General features: G+C 33.1%; 1 protein-coding gene across 3 annotated transcripts in view; it reads right to left on the reverse strand.

Annotated features, from left to right (window-relative positions):
- Positions 1 to 25,061, reverse strand: part of Tnpo1 (transportin 1) — a 90,089-nt gene that overhangs the window by 8,524 nt on the left and 56,504 nt on the right. For all 3 annotated transcript variants that reach the window (XM_078043765.1, XM_078043750.1, XM_078043761.1), the window contains 15 exons: positions 23,532 to 23,650; positions 21,921 to 21,981; positions 21,018 to 21,186; positions 17,895 to 18,047; positions 16,952 to 17,177; positions 13,481 to 13,652; positions 12,291 to 12,377; positions 10,839 to 10,946; positions 10,594 to 10,752; positions 10,426 to 10,513; positions 6,643 to 6,741; positions 6,314 to 6,409; positions 3,432 to 3,507; positions 2,448 to 2,547; positions 225 to 299 (listed from right to left, as the gene is read on the reverse strand). In XM_078043765.1, coding sequence (XP_077899891.1) covers positions 225 to 299; positions 2,448 to 2,547; positions 3,432 to 3,507; positions 6,314 to 6,409; positions 6,643 to 6,741; positions 10,426 to 10,513; positions 10,594 to 10,752; positions 10,839 to 10,946; positions 12,291 to 12,377; positions 13,481 to 13,652; positions 16,952 to 17,177; positions 17,895 to 18,047; positions 21,018 to 21,186; positions 21,921 to 21,981; positions 23,532 to 23,650 — 1,788 coding nt within the window. The remainder of the gene's footprint in view (positions 1 to 224; positions 300 to 2,447; positions 2,548 to 3,431; positions 3,508 to 6,313; positions 6,410 to 6,642; positions 6,742 to 10,425; positions 10,514 to 10,593; positions 10,753 to 10,838; positions 10,947 to 12,290; positions 12,378 to 13,480; positions 13,653 to 16,951; positions 17,178 to 17,894; positions 18,048 to 21,017; positions 21,187 to 21,920; positions 21,982 to 23,531; positions 23,651 to 25,061) is intronic.

Here is a 25,061-nt window from a genome sequence, read left to right on the forward strand (position 1 = left end):
CTATTTTCTGTACACGAAGTAATGGAAAATATTTTCAAAGTGCATGATCTATTGATAGTCACACCATATTTTAAGACCAAACGTAGTTCTACATTAAGAACAAAGGTCATATAATCTACCCAGAGTAAAGAGCCTAAATTTAAACTAAATGTTTAAAAAAAATTTCAAACTTTCAACTGGAAATTTAATAGTCCTACCATGCATCATGAAGACTTATTAGTTACCTTACAGAACATGTCTCTGAGATCATCTTTTGGATTAATCCACGATGCAACAGCATCACAAAAAAATATAAAATCCTGTAACAGGCAAAAACCACATCTTAGATTGATAATACATTTATCAAACTTAGCAAAATTCAAAATATGCAAGACTCAAAATTTATGTCATGATACACTCATAGCTAAAAGGGGAAAAACAAATTTAAAATCAACGAAGATAAGGAATTAGAAGTAATTATTTAGGATGTAAATAAATGTCTTATTATATCATAAAACAACAACAAAAAAAGCAAATCCCTGCCCAGTAAATGCTTAGCACACTGAGAGTACCATATCAATACCAATAAAATATTTTAATTATTGGATTAATTAATCATATAAATTCAATCCTGACTCAGCATAGAAACAACTTAAATCCAGCTAAATATATATCAACTGAGCTTAATCTGACATATTAGGAACTAGGGGTACTGGGGATTGAACTCAGGGGCCCTTGACCATCGAGCTACAGCCCCAGCCTGATTTTATATTTTATTTAGAGACAGGGTTTCACTGAATTGCTTATCACTTTGTCATTGCTGAGGCTGACTCTGAACTCGAAATCCTCCTGTCTCAACCTCTCAGGTTATTCAGATTACAAGATCAAGCATGGTGGCTCACTCTGGTACTCCTAGCTAATTAGGGGGCTGAGACAGGAGGATTTCATGTTCAAAGTCCAGCCTGGGCAACTTAGTAAGACCCTCCTTCAAAATTAAAAAAGAACCATGACATATTTCATAGAAATATTTCTTCAATTTTGATTACCGTAATGAACTATTAACAATTCAACATAAAACATTCAACATATTGCTAATGGTCTGACACGTCAACTACTTCAAATTTTACCATTCAGTTCAGAAAACAAAAAAAATTTACCAAAATGTGTAAAACAATTATTTAAGCAAATGTCATTTACATTAAGTTCATTGTTTATTCAAATCAGGATTCTAATGTTATCTAAATATCCAAAGATAATGTTAAAAATTTAAACACACAGGGCCAAACAAGGTGGTGGACACCTGTAATCCCAGTAGCTTGGGGGCCTGAGGCAGGAGGATTTTGAGTTCAAAGCCAGCCAGCAACTTAGTGAGATCCTGTCTTTTTTGGGCAGAGGAGTGTTTCAGTGTTAGGTACCCCTGGGTTCAATTCCCAGAGCCAAAAACAAAACAAAAACAAACCCACACAGAATATATAAAAATTGTGATTAATATGAAGAGTTAACAAACAAATTTCTACCAACTCTTAAGTTGGTAGTGATTTTATGACCACTGTGGTACTTCTACTACCTTTAAAAACTAATAATACCTGGTAAAAAGATGTTTCTTTTAATAGACAGAGGTAAGACACATGAGAAAACAACATTTATTACTGAAAAACAATACTAGGAGGTTATTTTGAAACTAGGATCCTTACCTCAAGGTAGTATTGGCTTATTTGATTATTAAGTGATTAATGTTTCATGGATCTTTTTCTAGCTCCAAGCTGTATATTTTCAATGCCTATCAATCACATTGATTTGAATTTTAAGTAATAATTTGCATTTCTAAAACCAAGTTAACAAACACTACATGTAAAATAAAAATTACCAAAATCTCAATTAAAAAGGCCGAAAAGCTCCTTTCTCTTGAAAATGTAAAGATTTTTATTTTTTTATTTTTTTGCATTTAATGTAGGTCTCCCGCAGCCCGAGTTTTGTTTTTTGCACACATATGGTGGAGTTCAACATGCTCCTTTGTTTTTTGTGTCCAGGAAACTGGCAATTCAATCTATAAACTTTACTAGACTCAGGATCAGTACTGATACCAAATAATTAAAATGCCTAAATGTAACAAGAATTTAAGCTCAAAATAGGGATGAATAAATGATAAGTTCACAAATTTAAAGCAATTTCAATGGCTGATTCAGTATTCTATTTACTGTTTGTAAATTTGATTTACAGTTTGATACTGTTGTAGATATCCTCAAATTCAGCAATCTGATTGACATTCATGACAGGAGGCATGTACAAAGCAAGTAAATAAGTAAAGCCTAAATAAAGATGGAAAAAAACCCCAACCTGGCCCGATTCCAAGTAAGAATGTAACCTTACTCTCTGAATCTGCTATTATAATCTTTCCTAATCACCCCTCAAATAATTTTATTACTTAGAACATTAAAGTTAAAAACAAATCATTGTGAATATCTTACTTGGATTACGCCACTAGGATTCACACTGATCATGGTACAAATCCCACGGAATGCTGAATCCTTTTCCTCATTGTCTCTTATGTTTCTCAGAGAGGTACACCTATCGAATTACAGAATTGTTTTTAGCATTTAAGTAAAAAGCATTTTCAATTATAACACTAATAGACAGTATTTAATGGAATAAGCACCACAGTGTAGATAATGGTTATATTAAAAAGAGTGTTTTTTAGAAAGCTTAACTTTCAGTTTCTCATACTTCCTGTATAATGGGCACATCTCATCTCAATGCAGTGGAAACAATGAAATTCATATTTTCTTAATAGACTACAACTACACAGACAACTAATTTGGCTCATTTAAAGTATTAATGAACCAGAGCCAAAAAAAAAGAGTAAATTATCAAATTTTGAAAATTGTATTGACTTGTATTCCATTAAACACTACTAAAACCAATCTGAATTTAAGATTATCAATTGAAAGAAGCAGAACATAGAGTATACTGCCACAATATAAACTATTACTATACAACTTATGGTGTAGATGTTTAACTTTTACATTAACAAGCAAATAAGATTTTATACATAACAAATTTAAACATGTATTTAATGCAATCCAAGTTTCCAAATTAATTTTAAAAAAGAAACATAATGCAAAATCCTAAATTTATAGAAATTGCATGCATCTTAATTTTTCTGGTGGATATTTAAATGCTTTTTATGTATAATCAAGCTTTTTAACACAGCAAGCATGTGACAATCTTATCCCATGCATCAATTAGTCGTTAGCCACAACATAAAATAAATATACATGACGATGCTACTAAAAAACCTCACAAACCTGATAGGACAAGATTAGTCACATGGTTGGCAATGATTAAGGATTGTGAATTTTGTAACCAACTGAAAATATATCTAAAAGTGAGATAGAAAGAGAAAGAAATAGTGAAGAAAAATGAATTAAAAAAAAAGATTGAATAATACACACCAGGGTCTTATAAACTGCTGTAGCATGGGGGCCACCTCTTGAGGACAAACGTAACCAAGACGACCAATTGTTATTGCTAAGGTAACGCAATCACGGTTATACACCACCAAACGCCAACCAAGACATGAGCAAATGAGGGGGAAGGAGAAAAAATAAAGAAAAAACAACAAATAACTCAGAAACAGAAACCAACAGAATTTGTGTATGATAATAAACATAAGATTTCACCAGTGCTGTTTATTACCACCCCCTAAATAAGGGGCAGCAACATATATGGCATACTTTTGGAAAAAGAAAAAACAAAAGGAATTAAAAAAACTCTAAAGATTGAGAGAACACCAAAAACCATGATGAATTGCTTTTCTTGCTCAAATAGTTTAAGAAAAAAAGAGAGAGATTAAAATGAATGGATTTAGAGAATCATTTAAAGCCAGTCAATTTCAGAATTTAATATGAAACCTACATTTCCCCCAAGAATTAGTAAATATAATTACATTAATGAATTTTCAAACATGTCTCTGTAGCTATAACAGTTCAAATTTACTTGTCATTTCCCTGTACCTCCTTTTATAAATTATTTCATTCTTTGAAAATTATCTAAGAAAATTAATTCAAATTTTTCTAGTATATAGTTTGATTTAACATTTTCCAACAAGCCAGCAGGTATCTGTTGCCTGATATATCAAAAGCAATTGTCATATTTTAAATAGTATGTTACCCAGTGAATGAATAGATTGGAAAATTGCTATACTATGTCAAATTCCATTCCAATAGACCTCTGAAAACTCAAGTTAATAGTCCACTAATTTCAAACCATATTTAAAATAAAATTCTAATATAGTCCACTGTTCTGACACGTGATATGTGGACCATAGGGAAAAAAATATTGTCTCTACTATAGTAAAGGTTTAACATAAAATAGTTAACACATTATACTGATAGCATGCTAATATTTAATTTTTAAAAAATTTTGAAGGGGACAAACATTTATCATCAAAACTCAGGAGCTCTGAAACTTACAAAGACCTAAAACAAGTGCAATTTAGAACTGCATTCTGCAATTCAAAAGTACATACATATAAATACATTTATACACAACGGGAAAAAATACAAACAGAAAACAAACCATGAAGTGCTTTAATGGTGTTCTCTCAAAAACTTACAGGTTAACCTTTCATAAAAAAAGGGGTGGGGGGAGTAAAGAAAAATGTTTAAGGATTACTCGAAGCAAACTACACAGATAATACTAAAATTCAGCAGATTCATATGAAGCAAGAGAAAGAAAACCTATGTTCAAAAGACACAAACTATGCAACATTCTCATTAAACAGGCAAGTATGAACAATCCAATGAAACATGCGATAAAGCAGATGATGGTCCATTGAAAAAGTTCAGTGTAGGATATACTAATTAGAAAAAAAAGCAATAATGGCATACTAAGGAATTGGTTTTGTGAAATAGTGAGATAATGGTAATTAAATTGCTAAAACTATAGATAATGATTTTCATTTAATAATCAAAAACCCACTCTCTTTTGGATAAGGAATAAAGAAGACAGAATTTTATGTAGTCACTTGCAGTTAAAAGTAATCTAATGAATATCAAGCTTGTTTCTCAGTTTGATTGAATCCATCAAACTGAGTATTATCAATTACCTTATTATTTACTTGACATAATCATATATAAATGTAGATCTTCTATATAAAGCCAATTTGCTAAAGGAACTAAATAACAAATTCATCAGCTGATATCCCACAAGAAACTTTAATATACATTACACTCAACATTTATTTGCAGTTATGCATTCACATTTAAAATAAATAGGAAGTTTTGTTTAGGTTCAACAATAATTTTATAATGGCAAGTGTTTCAAATCTGAATGTCATGTATAGGTACTGCATTCTAAGGAGATAAAAGTCTGACAAGGTTTCATAACCATCCTAATAGACTTTCACTTTTCAACAAGAAAATCTAATTAACTTTGTGAAGTAAACAGTACCCATACAGCCAAACAGCCAGATAACCATTTCATATTTAAAAGATTTCCTTCCATACCAATAAACAATGTCAATTTTAATTACGTAAAGACAAAAATCAACTCTATAATTTAAAAATACCAAATTAAAGTGTCTCTGAAAACAAACTTTCTTATTTGGAAAACCTTTCTAATTTGGAAAACCTTATTTTACTCTTTGTTCAGTATTTGGTAAGAACCTCATTGACTATGAATAAATTACTAGAATTATGTTAGGATATAAAGAAAGGGATGTGCCTGAATGAATACAGAACTTAAATCTTTCATTATTAGCAACAATCAGGGATGATGGAAAAAATAGGCCTCAATCACCCTAAGTGTGTTCTATAGTATGGAAGGTACTCTTTAATATAAACATGCTCTCGGTAAATGCAAAAGAGAAACAAGCCTCCTAAATAAAACTCCTATAAGGAACTGCATGAGTTCCCAACTGAAGGAAATTTTATGATGAAATACAAAATACAAACGCCACAGTTAACCAGCTAGTCACTGAATTGCAATCTATTTTTGGCCAGATTTTCATAGATTAAAAAATCAGCACTTTGCATCTCTCAGTTACACTCTGGATTAATTAAAAAAGCAAAATTCATACAGTTCAATAGTTAGCTGGAATCCATTTTAGGGAGTATTAAAACATGGAAATAGGGGAGGAAAAAGTATTTTTCAAATGTTTCCGAAAACTGGTTATGGAATGTAGTTAAAAGAATACTTTTTGTTAGTGAGAATTCAAAATAAATATAAAAAGCTGAGTTTTTAAAGCTAGTTTATTGCTTTGGTTTCTCTACGCATCTTAATATTAAAAGACAACTAATTTTCTTTTCACCATAACAGTTCAGTTATATGGTACCTGTATTCTCTAACAACGTCTTTGGTGTGTTGGGTCTGTTAATGATTTCTACAAGCTGGTGCAACACCATAGGAATATAAGGCTGCATCTCTATACCTAGATCATCCCACAAAAAGAGAAAAAAGAAAAAAAAAAAGAGAAAAAAAATGAATGTTAAAACATTAGTGTACAACATTATGCTTCCCTTATTAAATGTGACATAGCTTTATATATATGTATGCACACAAATATTTTTAATTAAATTTAAAAAAAGCAAAAACCAATTATGAAAACATTAACAAGTCTAAATCTAAAAATTTATACTTTTCTGGGAGTGGAAAACCTCTTACCCATTTGAATGGAGATTTCTCCAATTGCCCATGTGGCATTGTTGCAGACCGAAATGAACTCCGGATTTAGATTGGTTCCCAATATTGGCATAAAATCGGCTTGAAAAAAAAAAAAAAAAAGAAAACTAAGTAATAAACTTCTAAATAGTAGTCTATTAAATTTCAAAGGGAACCTACTCAGTAGAAACATAAATCTAGGCAAAAAATGTTTTACCATAAAATAAACATTATGAAATTGTTGGAAAACACTTCTTAATGGTTGGTAAAATTTATCTTAGGGAACAGAAGGAGGTAATTGTCTGGCTACTGAATTTTTATTTTGAATTAATCCAGGAAACTGAGTTTTGGCCCATTTTAGTTATCTTTAGAAATCGAGTAATCTTTTTGTGAGACTAAGAAAATTCAAATTAAAAGTGAGGAAAACACAGCCAGGCACAATGGCACATGCCTGTGATCTCAGCGGCTTGGGAGGCTAGTTCAGAGGCAGCCTCAGCAATTTAAGGAGGCCTTGTCTCTAAATAAAATACAAAAACAGCTGGTGGATGTGGCTCAATGGTTAAATGCCCCTGGGGTCGGGAAGGAGTACAGAAAACATGATAAAAAAGGAATTTTCCTAAAAAAAAAAAATAATAATAATAAAAATAAACAAAACAATCCATGACTTTGGTTTTAAAGCAACTTTCACTCTAGTGCCCAATTTGAAGTCTTTTAATATTACTTTCCACTAAAAGAAAGGAGGGCTTGCAAAGAAATATCTCATTATAGGAAAAGGAAGGAAATGTGCAAAATAAGTCTAGACAGTCTTGCTATAACAGAAAAAAACCCAGGGACCAACTTGATTCAAATTCCACTGCTAGCAGCATGACAATTTGATTATGACTTCATAATGATGTTAAAACACACACACACACACACACACACACACACACACACAAGCTAAAACACAAAAGATACCCTTGGAGGATGCTGGGAATCAAATAGTTATTTTGAAAATTGATAAATAAAGAGAAGCAATCAAGTAATTACCCTGTACCTCTTACATGATTTGTACTTCAGGGTAACAATTAATATGGCAAATGCCTCTTTTACAAATATTCTCACTATTAAATAAAGAATGAGAATATCATGATGGGGGGCAGTAACCAGAGATCAAAACCAGGGGTGCTTAACCACTAAGACATATCCTCAAGCTTTCTTTGTTCTTATTTTGAGATAGGATCTTAAATTGCTTAAGGCCTAGCTACGCTGCTGAGTTGGCTTTGAATTTGTAATCCTCTTCCTCAGTCTCCAAAATTGTTGGGATTACAGGAATGTCACCATATTTGGCCTATTATAACTACAGGCGTGGGCCAGGATGCCCAGCATAATAAATTTTTAACTCTTGATAAATTAGTGGGTTGCAATGGTTTGAATGCCTTCTCCAAAACTCAGGCCAAAATTTAATTAATTGCCCCTATGATGGTATTAAGAGATGGAAACTTGCTGGGTGTGGCAGTACATGCCTATAATTCCAGTGACTAGAGGATCAAAGGTTTAAAGCCAGACTTCGAACTTAAATGAAAACTTAAGCAACTCAGCAATAAACAAAAAATAAAAAAGGATGGGGATGTAGCTCAGTAGAAAAGTGCCCTTGTGTTAAATTCCGGTACCAAAAAGAAAGAAAGGAAAAGAAATGAGCTGGGTATATAGCTCAGTTGGTAGAGTGCTTGCCTTGCATACACAAGACCCTGGGTTCAAACCCCAGCAACACCACCAAAAAAAGGAAATGAGTTGGGGAGAGTGGGGTGGGAAGTTTAACAGGCTGTGCATGGTGATGCATAGCTGTTATACCAACTACTTGTGATGCTTAGGCATGGAGATCACAAGGTTGAGGTCAGACAGCAAAAAATCCCTATCTCAAAAAAATAAAATAAAAAAGGGCTGGAATGTAGCTCAGCAATAGAGCACTTGCCTCACGTGCACAAGGTCTTGGGTTCAATCCCTGGTACAAAAAAAAAAAAAAAAGTGTGTGTATGGGGGTTGGATCCTAAGGGCTTTGCTATTCATGAATGATTAGATCTATTCATTTAATCATGAATAGATTAATAATGTTATTGTTGGTATGGATTTCTGATAAAAGGACAAGAATCCCGGAATCTCATTAAACCTGAATCTAGATCTAAGTGCCAATGTAAACAGTAAAAACTTTTACTGTTGGGATACAATAAGAAGGCTCTCATTACATATGAGCCTCCAGAACCATAAAATAGGATTTCTCTCAATGGGCCAGATCATTCTTTGTTATAGGGGAAAGGATGTGTTACAGGATATTTAATTCATCTATTATAGGATATTTACAAATACCTTCTGCCTATATGCAATGAATACCAGTAAAACACCTCCCTAATGTTAAAAAAATTGCCTCAACATAGTGGAAAATATTCCTTCGAGACCAAAATTGCCCCACTAGAACCACTAATCTAGACAATACTCATTATGATTGACAACATTACAAAAAAGAAAACAAACTAAATGAAATCTAGATATCAAATGCCTCTTCAAGAAAGTACACAATACCACTTACCCTGGAATCTCACTGAACCTGTCTCTAGATCTGAATGCCAATGTATTATTAAATACAAAACTTAGAAGTATCTTCAATGGCACCAGAGAGATGCAATTAGTAAAATACAGAGTATGACAAACTATTTAGGACAAAACAAACAAAACAACAACAACAAAAATCCTTGGTTTAATAGCAGAAACAAATGAAAAGAATTTTTAGTACTTCTGTCTATGGATAGTGGCATAGAGGAGACAAAATTGTACATATACTGACACAGTAATAGAAAGCTTATTATACTTTATTGTTTTAAAAAATTTTAATAAAAAGTTTAAAAATTATCTTTAATTAAAAAATAATAGGTAATAAATATTTGTATGACTAGCTCCCCACAATATAAGCATTCATTATATTTTTATAGTGGTTGGGTTTAAATCTTTAGTATGGCTCTTAACATATCCTAATGTTATTACTCAAAGTCTAGAAATTATTATTATTCAAAAGCACAACCATAGCAGGTAAAAAGCCGTGTAGGTGTTTTAAATTAGGTTTAAATAACATATTATAAATAATTATCACTACAGAAAGGAAGGAAACAAACAAACAAAAAAACTCAAATCACTTGACCATAGGTTTGAGAAACTGAGATTACAATATTTAAGGAATCCCTTATTATCTTCATAAAAGGTTAGGATAAGTGCTATGCTATTAAAAACAAATATATATAATTTATTTTGTAGTACTAGGAATCAACCAGAACCCAGGCAAGAACTCTATTGCTGAGCTCTGTGCCCAACCCATCATTTGTTTTAAAAGTGATATTTATTTAAAATTTCCTAGATATCTGAAAAGGTATGCTGGTGCATTAAAGAAGAAAACCTGATACTATTTCTGGGTACCACTACCAAAAAAGAGGCTACTTATGAAGATGCCTGACTAGCACTCAGTATGAAGGCTTCATTGGTGGGCATGTCTGTTAATTCTAAATTGGTACTACTCACAATTTCTTCCAGTCACAGGATGCCTAAAGGGCTGCTGAATAGACGGTGAGCTCAAGGAAACTGGAGTTCCCACATCCTACCTGCTTTGATGAAAGCACCTTTACATTGGCCAGTAGTAAAACTATATACTTATATAAACGTTGAGATTCCACAAAAATTTTTAATAAAATTTAGTAAAAAGCAAACCTAATGTAAAAATAATTTAAAAAAACCCACATCCACGGCAGAAAATATTCATACCTATACAAGGTTTAACATGCTGAAAGCAAGCTTTAGTCAGGTCACCTAATAGGGCAAAGGAACTCTGCCGAACTTCTGGCATTTTATCCTGTAAGAGAGAAGAAGAAATTAATCCCAAGGTGACAGGATGAACCAGGTTTTGATTCATTTTAATCTTACAAATCTTACCTGCATGCATTGATACATTAGTGTTAGAATGTTACTTCTGGCTACTAGCTGTTCAATGTTGCCTCCAAGACCTTCAGCCAGCCCACTGAGTAAATCAAGAGCCACTATCATAAAATCTTTATCTGGAGCCTCATATTGATCTGGTTGAGCATTGTTTAGCTACAATTAAACACATTTTATTTTTAATCAATTTCTGAAAAAGTTTGTATACTTTATGTCCAACTTTAGATATGAAAAGAAAATACCATGGCTTGTGCAAGAGTCTTTTGTACTAGATTCACACAACGCTGATACACAGGTTCACAGTATGGAAGGAAGCCAGACTGCAGGGCCGTGGCAACTGAAGATAGGCACTAGAAAGAATAAAGTACACATGCTAAAATATTCTGGGTAAACTTCAGATTGTGATAAATGCTTAAAACAACTCAAAAGGATCCTAGTTGTTTATGAGTCTGCTCTACTACTAGTCTAGAGCAACCAGTTTATCTTTTCAAACCCCTCCTTTGGATGTCACTATTGTTGTCAGCTTGCCAGCCTATCAGGAGAGGTTAATTCAGAAGAGAATGTAAAGAAGTTTCTATAATGAATTTGTCCTTCAAGGACAGACTATATGTTCAAAATTTCCCTCAAATATAAGTGATAATTTATGCCCCTATTCCAAAGATGTGGCTAGACTTTATTGGACACATGGAGTCCTTGTTTAAAAGTAAATATACATAAACATATATTTAAACCCTCTATCCATGGATTCAATTTGTGGTAAAAAATATTAAGAGAAATAAAAAAGAAGGTGCATTTGTATTAAACATGCACAAATTGGGGGAAGGGTATTGTTATTCCCTAAACAATAGTATGCAATAACTACGATTCTTTTTGTTCTGTTAGAAATTAGCTGTTGGGGCTGGAGATGTGGCTCAAGCGGTAGGGCGCTTGCCTGGCATGCGTGCAGCCTGGGTTCGATCCTCAGCACCACATACCAACAAAGATGTTGTGTCCGCCAAGAACTAAAAAATAAATATTAAAAATTCTCTCTCTCTCCTCTCTCACTCTTAAAAAAAAAAAAAAAAAAAAAAAAGAAGAAATTAGCTGTTGTTCTTAGTTTCAGAAGATTTTCAATTCCTGTCTAGGGATAATCCATGGAGAAATTGGTGACCCTTAATATTATACGGGGAATAAAAATGAAAATGACTCAAAATGGCTCTAATAAAGTCAATTCAAGTAGGTCTGTCACGTTTCATACTGAACACCATATAAAATATCTTTAAAGAATAAAATAATAAACATACATGGAAAAAATTTCAAATTAAAAAAATACAAAGTGAAGTCTCTCCACATCAGCAAAAGTCCTAAAGCTACTTCACATGTAATGTGAACAGATAACACAAAACAACAGAAAACATATTATAAATACATTTATTATCCATAGAGTAGTTAGAGTACTGTACAATAAAAACCTTTGTCTACTTTTAAAAAATATAATGTCCATTACACTTTTTCTATTTAACAGTAATTCTTCATACGAATGTATTGTAACTTAAGTAACAAGAAGTTTTTTATTTATTCAATATTTAAAACAGAAATGGTGCTGAATATATCAACTTATTAACACTATTATCATAAAACCCATTTTGGATTAAAACATGTATTTTTGATGACACACCATGTTAAATTAGCTAAATATTACCAGCCCAGCATACCTCAAGTAAAGGAAAGAGATCTTTATCTTCATCCTTTAACATGTTCCATTTCTGGATCAGTGGAGGCATTAGCATCTGAATATATTCCTATTTACAATGATGAAAAACATGTAAAGCTCCACTATCATATGTAAATAAGTCCATTGAGTCTACTGAAAATTAAAATCCATTTAGAGCAATTGTATAAAATCATTACAGAAGGCATTTTAAGACTCATTCTCTACCCTAAATAGTTACTTTAAAATTTTTTGCCTACTTTTTCATTTAGATGACCATATCATCTTACATTCTTTTTGAAACAAAATGTACATCAATAAATACATCACTACATCAAAATGTAGTGTTTGTTAAATTACAATCAAAAGGACATTTAAGTTCTACTCTTCTGTAACAGAATGTTACAAGTAAAATGGAATGTTACACAAAAAATAGCTTTGCTTTTATATAGCACATTATAAATGAACAGATAAACTTACATGAGGAAAAAGATTCACAATTAGCAAAGAGAACATATTTAAACTGAAGAATAACCAATAAAAAAGCCAATAATCATAATAATCATATAAATAAGCGGTACAGATTCTGAAGACACCCAGAAAACACAACCTATCCTCCAATCAAACTAACACCAAAGCAATCCTACAAACCAACCATCTCAAACATCTTAAGACTTTTGATTTAGCAATCACATGTATCAAAACATTTTTCAACTCTTCACCTGGGAAATTAAGCTACACTAAAATTCTATCATCATATAAATCCTAGTCAAACAAATCTACTGTCCTCTTCTACACTATTACTACAGACAAGATCCTTTTGTACCACATAGCATTTTTAACCTATTGCCTCAATTTCTAATTGTTTCATATAGTACACCCAATATATTGCACATTCTGAAGAAAAAACTAGATGTGGTAATTAAAAGTTAGTGTTTATAGAGTGGTAGATACAAAAAACACTTGGAATTAAAGAAAAGTAGGAATCTAGAATATAAATTCTTTTCTTTTCCTCTAGTCACCCATTGGTGCATTCCTAAGAGATGCTATTGTAATTTCCTCACTATTTGAAAGGATACACTTGCTGCCTTTCTAAGATCTATATTCTTAAAGAAGCAAAAATTAACCTCATATTTCCAAGTCTTTTTATTCCCAAATTCAAGCTATCTTATTGAAAATAGCTTAGATACTTACTGGCTTGTTTAAATGATGTCCTACTGAATCTGCTAATGTTCCTATGGCGTCATAAAGAATAAGCAGGTTCTTATGTTGGTATTTACTAAATGCGAAGACCAGGGTATCAAGTATATAAGCAAGATAAGGAACAAGTTCTGTACAAGCCTCCTCTTCTAGGGTAGCAAAGGCACTAAAATTTTTAAAAAAGAATAAATATTTATTGTTGTGTAAAAGAAATAACTTACAATAGATAGGAAACAATCTTACAGAGTACCTATTTACATTTTATATTCCTTGCCTCATCACACACACCAGTTGCTTATTTTAACTCTTTTCCATTGTTTAAAATCACTTTTTCGTTTCAAAGAGGCTGTTTCCATGGGTATCTGCTTAGCTACAGTGGTAAAAACTGTAAATGTTGTTCATCTGTGTATTCACTAATTCAACAAGTTTATTTAGTGCTGAACTATTTATGTAATTACTGAGTAATGGGAATATGGTTAGGAGAAAACAAGCCTCTCTTCTCAGGGAGCTTGGATTGCTCTGGATTAGTGAAATTGGAATTAAAACAGTTAAATTCTACTTTACACCTCATCCTTCATATGTATAAGCACATCAAGGATTATTATAGTAACACAGGAAAAACTTGAGTCTCGGTGCAATTATTTCAACTTGATATCTAAATGTCTTGATAGTAAAAATGAAAACCTTAGTCATGCCAATGAAAGTCCTACTCATTAGCATTCAGAACTATTTATCCATTACCTTTCTAGCATCTGCCATATATTACAAATACACAGTTATTAGGCATTTCCTACTATACTGTAAGTTTTAAGATGGCAGAAACTATAATCCTAGCATCTAATATGTATAACAACTAGTAGCTAAAAACCAACAACAAAAAAATCAAAATGTACTGAATGAATAAATCACAGGAAACCAATCTATATCCTTCTCCAACTTTTAAAAAAAGATTTAGTGCATAGCCCCCTTGTTCAGCTTTTCCCGATCTCATTAAGAATTAGAACTCTGCTAGGTATTAGTGCTTCAGACCTAGTACGGTTCAACTCAAATTTACTTTCCTCTTTGCAACAGTTATTTTTTTTCCTGTTAAAAAAGTCAATGGGAGCTGGGATTATGGCTCAGTGATAGGGTGCTGAGTTTGGTAGTACACACCTATAATCCCAGTGACTCTGGAGGCTAAGGCAGGAGAATCTTGAGTTCAGAGCCAGCCTCAGAAACTTAGTGAGACCATGCGTGAGGCACTGGGTTCGATTCACGGCACCACGTACAAATAAATAAATAAAGGCCCATCAACAACTTAAAAAAAAAAAAAAGGCAAAAAGAGTAAAGCTATTATGAATAAGAAGGGGGAAAAAGTCAATGGTAAGCCAGGTAGGGTGTGCATGCCTATAACACAGCAACTTGTGATGCAGAGGCAGGAGGATTAAAAATTCAAGCCTAGCCTGGGCAACTTAACAAGACCCTGCCTCAAAATAAAAAATAAGGACTGAAAACATAACTCAGTGGTAAGTGCCTGGGTTTAATTTCCAGTTAAAAAAAAGAAAAAGAAAAAAGAATCAATAATAGAAGCAATTCTACTTGAAAAAGAGTGATAAGTGGCAGCCTTTTTAGAACACAAAGGTTTGTTGTAGGAACCAAATACCTGTGTTAATGAAAGCAGGAGGTCTGATTTATAAAAGAGAGACTCAAATCTAACTGACAGATAGCTAGGGGCACAGATCCACTAAGCATCAAAAGTCACAGATAAGGCTGTTTCCCTGTAGTATGCTATTTTTAAGTCCTTTTGGGTATACAGACTGAGGAGTGGGATAGCTGGATCAAACGGTGGTTCTATTCCAAGTTTTCTAAGGAATCTCCATACTGCTTTCCATATTGGTTGCACCATTTTGCAGTCCCACCAGCAATATGTATGAGTGTGCCTTTTCCCTCACATCCTCGCCAACACTTGTTGTTATTTGTATTCTTAATTGCTGCCATTCTGACTGGAGTGAGATGAAATCTTATAGTAGTTTTGATTTGTTTTTCTCTAATTGCTAGATGAACATTTTTTCAAATATTTGTTGACTTACTGTATATTATCTTCTGAGAAGTGTCTGTTCAGTTCCTTTGCCTATTTATTGATTGGGTTATATGGTTTTTTTTGGTGTGAAGATTTTTGAGTTCTTTACATATTCTAGATATTAGTGCTCACACAGCCACATCAATGTTTATAGCAGTGCAATTCACAATAGTTAAATCGTGGAAACAACCTAGATACCCTTCAGTAGATGAATGGCTGAAGAAAATGTGGTATATATACACAATGGAATATTATTCAGCATTAAAAGAGAATAAAATCACGGCCTTTGCAGGTAAATGGATGGAGCTGGATAATACAATGCTAAGTGAAATTAGCCAATCATAAAATACGAAATGCCAAATGATTTCTCTGATTTAAGGATACTGATTCATAATATGCTGGGTGGGGGGAATGGAGGATTAAATGAACTCTAGATAGGGCAAAGAGGAGGGGGGGCAAAGGGGGAAAGGGAGGAAGGGAAAGGAAGAGGTATATCGGTATACGAAAGACAGTGGAATGTGATGGTCATCATTACTCTAAATACATATATGAAGACACAAAGGATGTGACTCTACTTTGTGTACAACCAGAGGAATGAAAAATTATGCTCTATTATGTGTAATATGAGTTGTAATGCATTCTGTTGTCATGTATAACAAATTAAAATTCAAAAAAATTAAAAAGTCACAGATGATAAGTGACAAACCATAAACTTGTAGGACTTTCTGTGGAGTTACGGTAATTGACCTGTAGACTAAATATATGAATGAATCTACTCAAACTTTGCTATTCCTTTAAGAGTAGAAGTCCTGCCAGCAACACACTTATTCTCTTCAGTTGTCTGAGAGAATAAGGATGTGAGATAACTCTACTGTTATCATAGCCACTGAATGGAAAAAAGAACAAATTGAGGAAGAAAAGCAAAGACTGAATGAAATTCAGATAGAATCACATTTCGATGCATAAAAACATCAGATAACAGTTGTAAATAGAAATTTATCAGCCTAACAAAATGTGCAATTCCCAACAACACATATCAGTCCTATAAAAAATTCACTAAGAAAAAGCAGGGAGGAGCCAAGTTTGGTGGTACACACCTATAATCCCAGTGACTCTGGAGGCTAAGGCAGGAGAATCTTGAGTTCAGAGCCAGCCTCAGAAACTTAGTGAGACCCTGTCTCTAAATAAAATATAAAAAAGGATGGTGATATGGCTTAGTGGTTAAGTACCTATGTGTGTTCAATCCCCAGCATCAAAAAAAGGAAAACAACTTCTATTGCTGGAGTTTTCTGTTACGAAATATTACATTAATGGTTTAATGTCAACACTCCATCACAAGTTTGAAAATTTGTCTCTCACTTAATTACCAATTCCATAATGAAGACTATGTTATAAATTTGTCCCACCTGCAGGCAGCTTCTTGGACTCTCTTGTTGCTATCCAGGATACGCTTTAGCAATTCTGTCATTAATGGCTTCAGGTACGTGTCTGGTGGCTGGCTAACTACCCAGTGTGCATAGCGGCTAAGTGTCCAGCATGTTATGGAGCGCACAAGAGCCTTTTTATCAGAGAGGCACTGAATAAGGTGAGGAATAAGCTCAGGCAAGTATGGAATCATGCCCTGCATGCAACCTAGAAAAAACAAAATAACAAAAAACTTTCAAAAGGTGCCAAATGTGGTTTAAAATTTTTTAGTTGAATACAAAAGTGACACATGTACCCATGAAAAATATTCAGTGTATTCTCACTGCTGTAAATATATTATAATAATCTATACCAACATTACTTTAAAATAATGGAAAACAGAGTTAAATGCTCCCCTGAAGTTCTTTTTAGTAGGATTAGGACTTCATTTTACCTCTGCTAAAAAATTACAGCTTGCAGAAATGCCTGTTTTATTTCTTGTAGATGAATGTTTACAACCAAAACAAGATCTTTATACAGGATGATGATACTCCTGTTTTTCTCAGGTGTCCCAAACTTCTTAGAAAACAAAGCTATTTTTCTAGCAAAAATGCTTCAGACATCAGAGCCCTTTTGTTCCCTCTACACTAACAAAAATATCTGCAAAGTGACCTGTCTAGGATAAGAAGTAAATCCAAGACTGTTTAATCATTTAAAAATGGTTCAAAATAGAATAGAAACTTATCCCAAGATGGCTTTTGGATTCAATGATTTCTTTTAGTTTAATATGGATCACAGTTTTGTCTATGCCATACTGGCTTTACCAGAGAATAATCCAGTATGTAAATCCAGAGTGAACCCTCGTTGCTTACAGAGTAACAATTCCTTAAAGTAGCCCAGCCTTATACCACGTATTGAGGACTTTACAATCGAAAATGGACTTACCTTCAGCAATTGCTCCTAAAACCAAGATGCCTGATTCTTTAACAACCCATTCATGATGAAAAAGCAATTCTTTCAAAAGGGGCAAAATATGTGGCAATAGCTCATCACGATATACATTTGCAAGAACATCTAAGGCAGCAGCAGAACATTTTCCTAAGAAAATATTTAATTAAAAAATAATTATATTAATCTCTATTATCACTTAATTACGTATTTAAACATAAATACTATATGTATAATGTTTTAGTCATACCTTTAGAGTTAAGAATTCAATTAAATAGAGGGTAGTCACATGAAAAGAATCTATTAAAGAGAATATGCTTGTATGACAAAGAATTAGCAAAATAATTATGCAGACATTTAAGTCTGTACATGGAGGTCAGACTAGAATTCTACTGACTACATAGAAAAATTAAAATGAATACTGTTCCACTCCATTCAATACTTCCAAAATAGAATACCTACTGTTAAAATCCTGAGGAAAAATAATATATCCATTTATTAATTCCATTTAACATTTCTAGTGGTAGACCATTTAGAATCAAGTATATAATCATTTGGCTGGAAGTTAGGCCCATAAATTGGAACAAAAGTCACCACCAAATGAAGCATAAAATGTTAGAAAATATTCTTTACAAAGGATTAACTATAAAATAACTTGAATTTTATTAACCTAACAACTTAGGTAAGAACCAATGAAAATATAAAGCATAATAATTTTTCCAATGTGAAATAAGAATAATAGCAAATAACTAATTACAAACTATTAGAAATGATACAATTCTTAAAAAAAAAAATCCTGATTCTAATGCCATCCCATCAGACAAAGTTATGGGTGGAAGGGGAAATATAAGGAAATGCTTGGTTGCCATTCTATATGGAAGCACTGAAGTCTGAGAATTATTTGCTTTCCATACAATTGTAATAGATTATCCCTTAAAAAACAAAATAAAACAAAAAAAATTCTTTTCTGGCATCTTTTCTAGAGTAGGAAAGAAAGAAATGGAATCACAGAGGATGCATCTTGAAATTCACAGTTATGGTGAGAATTGCTTCTCACGAGTCCTGAGCGATTGTGACTGTCTTGGGTTACTGTGGGGTTTTGTTTCCCCCACATTTCGTTGAAGTTTGGCTTAAGTGATGAAAACATGTGTGTCACCTAATACTTGTAGCATGGCTAAATAAATATATGCTCAAAAAGCAAAAAAACGCTGTTATGTCAGTCAAGTAACACCTTAACCATCAAAAAGAATCTTAGTTACACTATATGCACGCTGGATCCATAGAATTGAACAGTACAGTGACATGCAAGAGAAGACTGATATGAGGTATAGGCTTCATAGAAAGGCAGAGCAGCAAATTACATATATCTAATTTTGTTTTTCAAAATTTGACTTCAACTTTAATGTTTTACCATATGTTAAAAAAAAAAAAAAAAGCAGCTTCTGGAAGGATATAAAGATGAGTAAAAGGATGTGAAGAGGAAGTGTCTCTCCTCCCCTGCGTCACACACAGTACTACTTTAGTAGATATAAGTATATTCTCTTGATCTTTTCTGCCCTTTCAACTTGAAAGCAGGGATATGCAAGCAGTTAATTTGTGACAGTAGTGAAGACCTTGGATTGTCTTGTTAAGTGCTGAGACTTGGGTTCTAATACTGGATGTGCTATCAGTAGTACCTACGTTAATCTTGCAATAGTTTTGTCTTTCTGCAGTTTCCTTATCTACCTTTAACTGCAAAGTTCTTGGCCTAGTGCCTGTACATTAGGCACTCTAAATAAAATGTTACAGGAAACTAGGTAACAGGGCAAGAATTACCATCATCTAATCAAATCACATACTCTGAGCTGATGATACAAACCTCTAACCATTTTCTCAAAATTTTTTGAAATTCCAACACTAACAAAAGGGGGTGATTTTATCTCCCAGGTGACTTCTGGCAATGTTTGGAGGCATCGTTGGTTGTCACAATGGTGTGTACACTGCTGGCATCTTTGGACAGAAGTTAGGGATGCTGCTAAACATTCTATAATGTACAGAATAGCCTCCACAAGAATTAATTATGTGGCCCCAAATGCCAATAGTGCTGAGATTGAGAAACGCTGAAATACAGCAGTAGTTTAAAAAAATCAGCAAGTAACCAAAAATAAAACAAAGGTGTACTGGCCCCATCCCAATTAGTGTGGGTCAGAATGCCAGCTGCACAGGCTATGTGAACTTGAAGGTAAGGTTGAAAATCAACAGATTCCCAAGTTTTGAATATTTCAAAGGAATATGATAGCATGCAAATTATCACGCGTTAAAAAAAACTTATGAAAAGCTATGGCAACATTCCTATTTTATTATTTCAAAATATTTAGTCTTTTGAGAAACAGTTTTAGTAAGAAGTCTGATAATTAAATACAAGAGCAGAGACTAAGTAAAATGCAGACCAAAAGCACAATGATACCCCCTCACATTAAAAAAAAAAAAAAAAAACCAGATGTAATAAGAGAAACGGAAACCCTCAGACATTGGTGATGAGAAAATAAAATGGTGCTGCCTCTTTTGGAAAACGTCCTGATAGTTCCTTAAAAGGTTAAACAAACAGAAACCACATGATCCATCATGAAGCTCACTCCTGGGCATATATTTAAGAGAAATGAAAATGTATGTTCGCATAAAAACTTGTACACGAATCTTCATGGAATCAATATTCACAACAGCCAAAAGGGAAATACAAATGTCTATCAGATGAAGAATAGAAAAATAATGTGGTATACAGGAATCAAGTATTGATATATGCTATGACATAGATAAACCTTGAAACCATTATGCTAAGTGGAAGAAAATGAAAATAGAAAGGACCATTCCATTTACATGAAATGTCCTAAGAGACAGATTTCATAGAGAAAGAACATAAACTGGTAATTGCCTAGGGTTAGGGGAAAATGGCGAATGACCAATAATGAGGACGAGGTCTCTTCCTTGGATGATGTAAAGTGTCCTAAAACTGAAGATGGTGATGGCTGATAGTTGTGTGAATATACTAAAATCCACTAAATTATGACTTCAATGGGGGAATTAAAGCTTATTAAAATTGTTATCCAAGTGGGCAACTGTATTTTTCCTTCTCCAACTTACTTAGATTCCAGTCAGAAATTGTATCATCATCATCAATTTCATCATCATCATCATCTTCCTCTTCAATTCCATCTTCATCATGCTGCTGAGCCACGGTCCTTGATCGATGAAAACGTGGTCTTATATCCTGCTCACTATCAGGAATTGTTTCATCTTCTTCCACATCACCCTTTTTCAAAGTGAAATTTTTCATGATATTCATTAAGCTAGTAATATGTACACAAGTAAAAACAAAAATCAGAATATCCAGGGATGGGGTCATGTGAAGGACTGTTTTCTGTAGTACAGGGGACCAAACCCCAGAGTCTCACACATGTTCAGCAAGTACTTTACTACTGAGTCACATCTGTACTCCCCAAATTTTTGAGACTGGGTCTACTAAGTTGTTTAGGTTAGCCTTGAACTTATAAACCTTGAATGGCTAATCATAAGGTGTGTGTCACAGTGCCTAGAATGCACAGGATTTTGAAGCATACCTCCCTTGTCAACAACTACTTCCCTATCCAGAAAATAGTTCCTTGTGAAAGGGAGCAAAGGCCAACATACAATACCTATTAGGCTATCAAGCCCTTTAGCTACACTATATATTGCCTTCCATGAGGTGATATAATCTAACAGAATCAAATTCAGAGCAGCATATGTAAGAATAATTTAAATATAAACTCTAAGTAATCTAAATCAAAGACAAACTAATGATAATCCTACTGTAACTAATATCAATTAAGCTAGAATTTATAACCATTTAAATTCATTGTTCTGTCTTTGGACTTTTGTAGCCTATTATATGCAACGGGCAGCCTATTTACATAGGGCCTATTCTAAATTAATGTTTTATTGGTCAAATTAAAAATCTGCCAGGTCAATATAAAAGTCATCTTCCCTATTCATCAGAAGTTTCCTTACCTTAAGCAGGATAATATCTAGATCTGAGTACTTCATGCCATTCACTAATACAGGAATCAATCTATAAGAAATTAATTCATGAAACAAAACAATTTAATAGAATAAACAAGAAGTGTTAACCTTATGTACACTAATAAAAGCAATGAGACAATCACTGGTAATATTATCTTTGAGCATCCAGGTACTATAATCACCTGAAAACTCCACAAACACTAAACCAGGTATAAATCGCCTAGAGAATAATTTGTAATATTTATAAGGAACTTTAAAATGCTCATACATATTGGTTAAAAATCACTCCCAGGAATTCCAATGTAAAGAAATAATCACTTATGACAAAGAAAGATTATTCTTCCAGGATTATTTATGACTGAAAAAAAAAGCTAATAAATACTCAATGAGAAAAATGTGCACATAGTATGCACAGATATAACAGTGCACACTATGATATAAAACAGTACAGTCATTTAAGTGTTAAAAACTAATGTTATAGAGGAAATTGCACAACACACAAAAAGCGAAGAGCAAACCTTAAAACTGATCATATTCTAAAGCACTAATTATATGTGAGAAGCAATTTTACATTATACATTATCACATCTAATTCTTCCCCAAATGCTCTAAATATATGGTATTTGGTATAAGATGATTGCAAAGAAAAATAACATTAAAAACCAACATATCAAAAATATAGTGATGACTTCTGCAATTTAATTTTCTTCCATGAGCCTGTAATACTTTGTTTTCAAAAAAGTAAACATTACTTTTAAAAGTCACTATTTTGGGTTAAAAATAGATAACAATAAAATTTTGCAGCATCTCAAGTGGTGGAAATCATCTTTAGGAAAAAAATTCCATCTTGGGATCCATGGTCAAAGTAGAAATATTATTTAAGAGAGAACTATGCCAGGCACAGTGTCGTATGCCTGTAATCTCAGCGCTTGGCAGGCTGAGGAAGAAGGACCGAAAGTTCAAAGCCAGCCTCAGCAAAAGTGAGGTGCTAAGCAACTCAATGAGAACCTGTCTTAAATACAAAATAGGGCTGGGGATGTGACTCAATGTTTAGTGCCAGAGATCAATCCCCAGGACAAAAAAAGAGAGAGAACTATGTCATAAATGGTCCAAGATTAATTATGAATTAAAATATTCTAATTTATTAATCATGGAATTTTAAAAAGGTAATCAATTCTTGAAACTCTTTATACTTTCAACAACAGTAAAATCAAGCCTAACTTCTTTAGAACCTCAATCCCTGATGGCAGAAAAATGAATTTCATAAAAATATAAACATGGAAGAATCACTGTTAAGAAATTAAATTTAATAGGGCTGGGGATGTGGCTCAAGTGGTAGTGCGCTCGCCTGGCATGCGTGCGGCCCGGGTTCGATCCTCAGCACCACATACAAGAAATTAAATTTAAGAACAAAGCATGAGGGGCTGGGGATGTGGCTCAAGCGGTAGCGCGCTCGCCTGGCATGCGTGCGGCCCAGGTTTGATCCTCAGCACCACATACAAACAAAGATGTTGTGTCCGTCAAAAACTAAAAATAAATATTAAAATTCTCAAAAAAAAAAAAAAGAACAAAGCATGATTTACAAGTAGGAACACTTACTTAGGAAGATGCCTTACGAGTACATCTTTGCATATTGGCTGCTCAGCCAAAGTTAACCAAAATTCACAGGCTTCTAAAGCCACATTTTCATCTCGGTCTTGAGTCCTCTGTAGCATGTACTGTAGAAAGAATCCTTAATATTAATCAGTTTAAATAATGCAATTAATAATTAATGTAAACTCAGGCTTGTACCATACCAAACTAAATTCAAACATATCAAACAAAATTCATTCATGATTTCCCAATGCACCTGGAGATGGAATTGAGGAGTCAACTGATGAATTCCTACTACATACATGATCCTCTTCTGGACTCAAATGCCTCACATGACAAAACAAGGCAACAACAGTTGTCACATTATGCCATATCATGTCCTACTCCTATGCTGAGCATTGCTAAATAAGGAACTGTAACATTATAAATTTGGCTCCCCAGCTGTTACCTAAGCAAGTGATAAAATTTCTTTCTGATTAAAGCCAAACTCTCACTAATCTTTTAACCAGACCCACCCGGCTCTTCACAGGAGAGTTTCATCAGAGAAAACATCATTTATCCTAATTATGTTGAAACATAATCATTTCTAGAACTAATTTTCCTAATCTTTGAGAACGGAAGTTGCTGCACACCATGGATGATAAGCCTTCTTCTAATGTTTCTTAAGAATCCTCCCTCTCAAAAAAAAAAAAAAAAAAAAAAAAAAAAAAAGGGGCTGGGGATGTGGCTCAAGTGGTAGCACACTCGCCTAGCATACATGAGGCACTGGGTTTGATTCCCAGCACCACATAAAAATAAAAATATAAAAAAAAAAAAAAAAAAAAAAAAAAGAATCCTCCCTCTCCACATAATAAGGAACTTTTAAAGTGAAAGGGAGGCTCTACATAACATATTCCTTCATGTATTTGCAAGGCTATATAATATTCATGTAAAAATACAAAATACATTCAGCAGTACTGAGTACTGCCTAAACAATAACTTGTTGTCTATCTTGTTATTGAAAAATCCCTTCCTTTCATGATGGTTAAACTGTGATTGATATACTTAAAATTTCCTAACAATTTTCTTTCAATTACATGGAGACTGAGAGTGCCTTTAAAAATCTAAATGATCTGATTAACTATATATAGATACTTACTTTTCAGACATAAATTTACTATATATATATTTTTACTTATCAGATAATAGTATAGCTGGAACCTCTATCCAAATTGGTATTTAGAAATAGTTTTATGATTTAAAATCATTGCACTGCAGTCATATCAAAATAATTAATTCTCATATTTTTATTGGTAAACTTTTTTTAATTACAAAAGAAAGCAATAATATTTTTGGGCATGTATATTTGGAACATGTCAGAACTCTGTAGAAGTGGAATTATTGAGTGAAAATATATGCACATAAGATAGATGCCAAGTGATAATGTAAAAGACTGCAGCAATTTATACTCCACAAGATATCCATATCATCAACAGCTATGGTATTATTTATTTTTACCTTGTATTAACTTATGTGTGAAAAATATTTCATTGCTAT

The sequence above is a fragment of the Ictidomys tridecemlineatus genome, chromosome 1, assembly GCF_052094955.1.
Source record: "Ictidomys tridecemlineatus isolate mIctTri1 chromosome 1, mIctTri1.hap1, whole genome shotgun sequence".
Lineage (NCBI taxonomy): Eukaryota > Metazoa > Chordata > Mammalia > Rodentia > Sciuridae > Ictidomys > Ictidomys tridecemlineatus.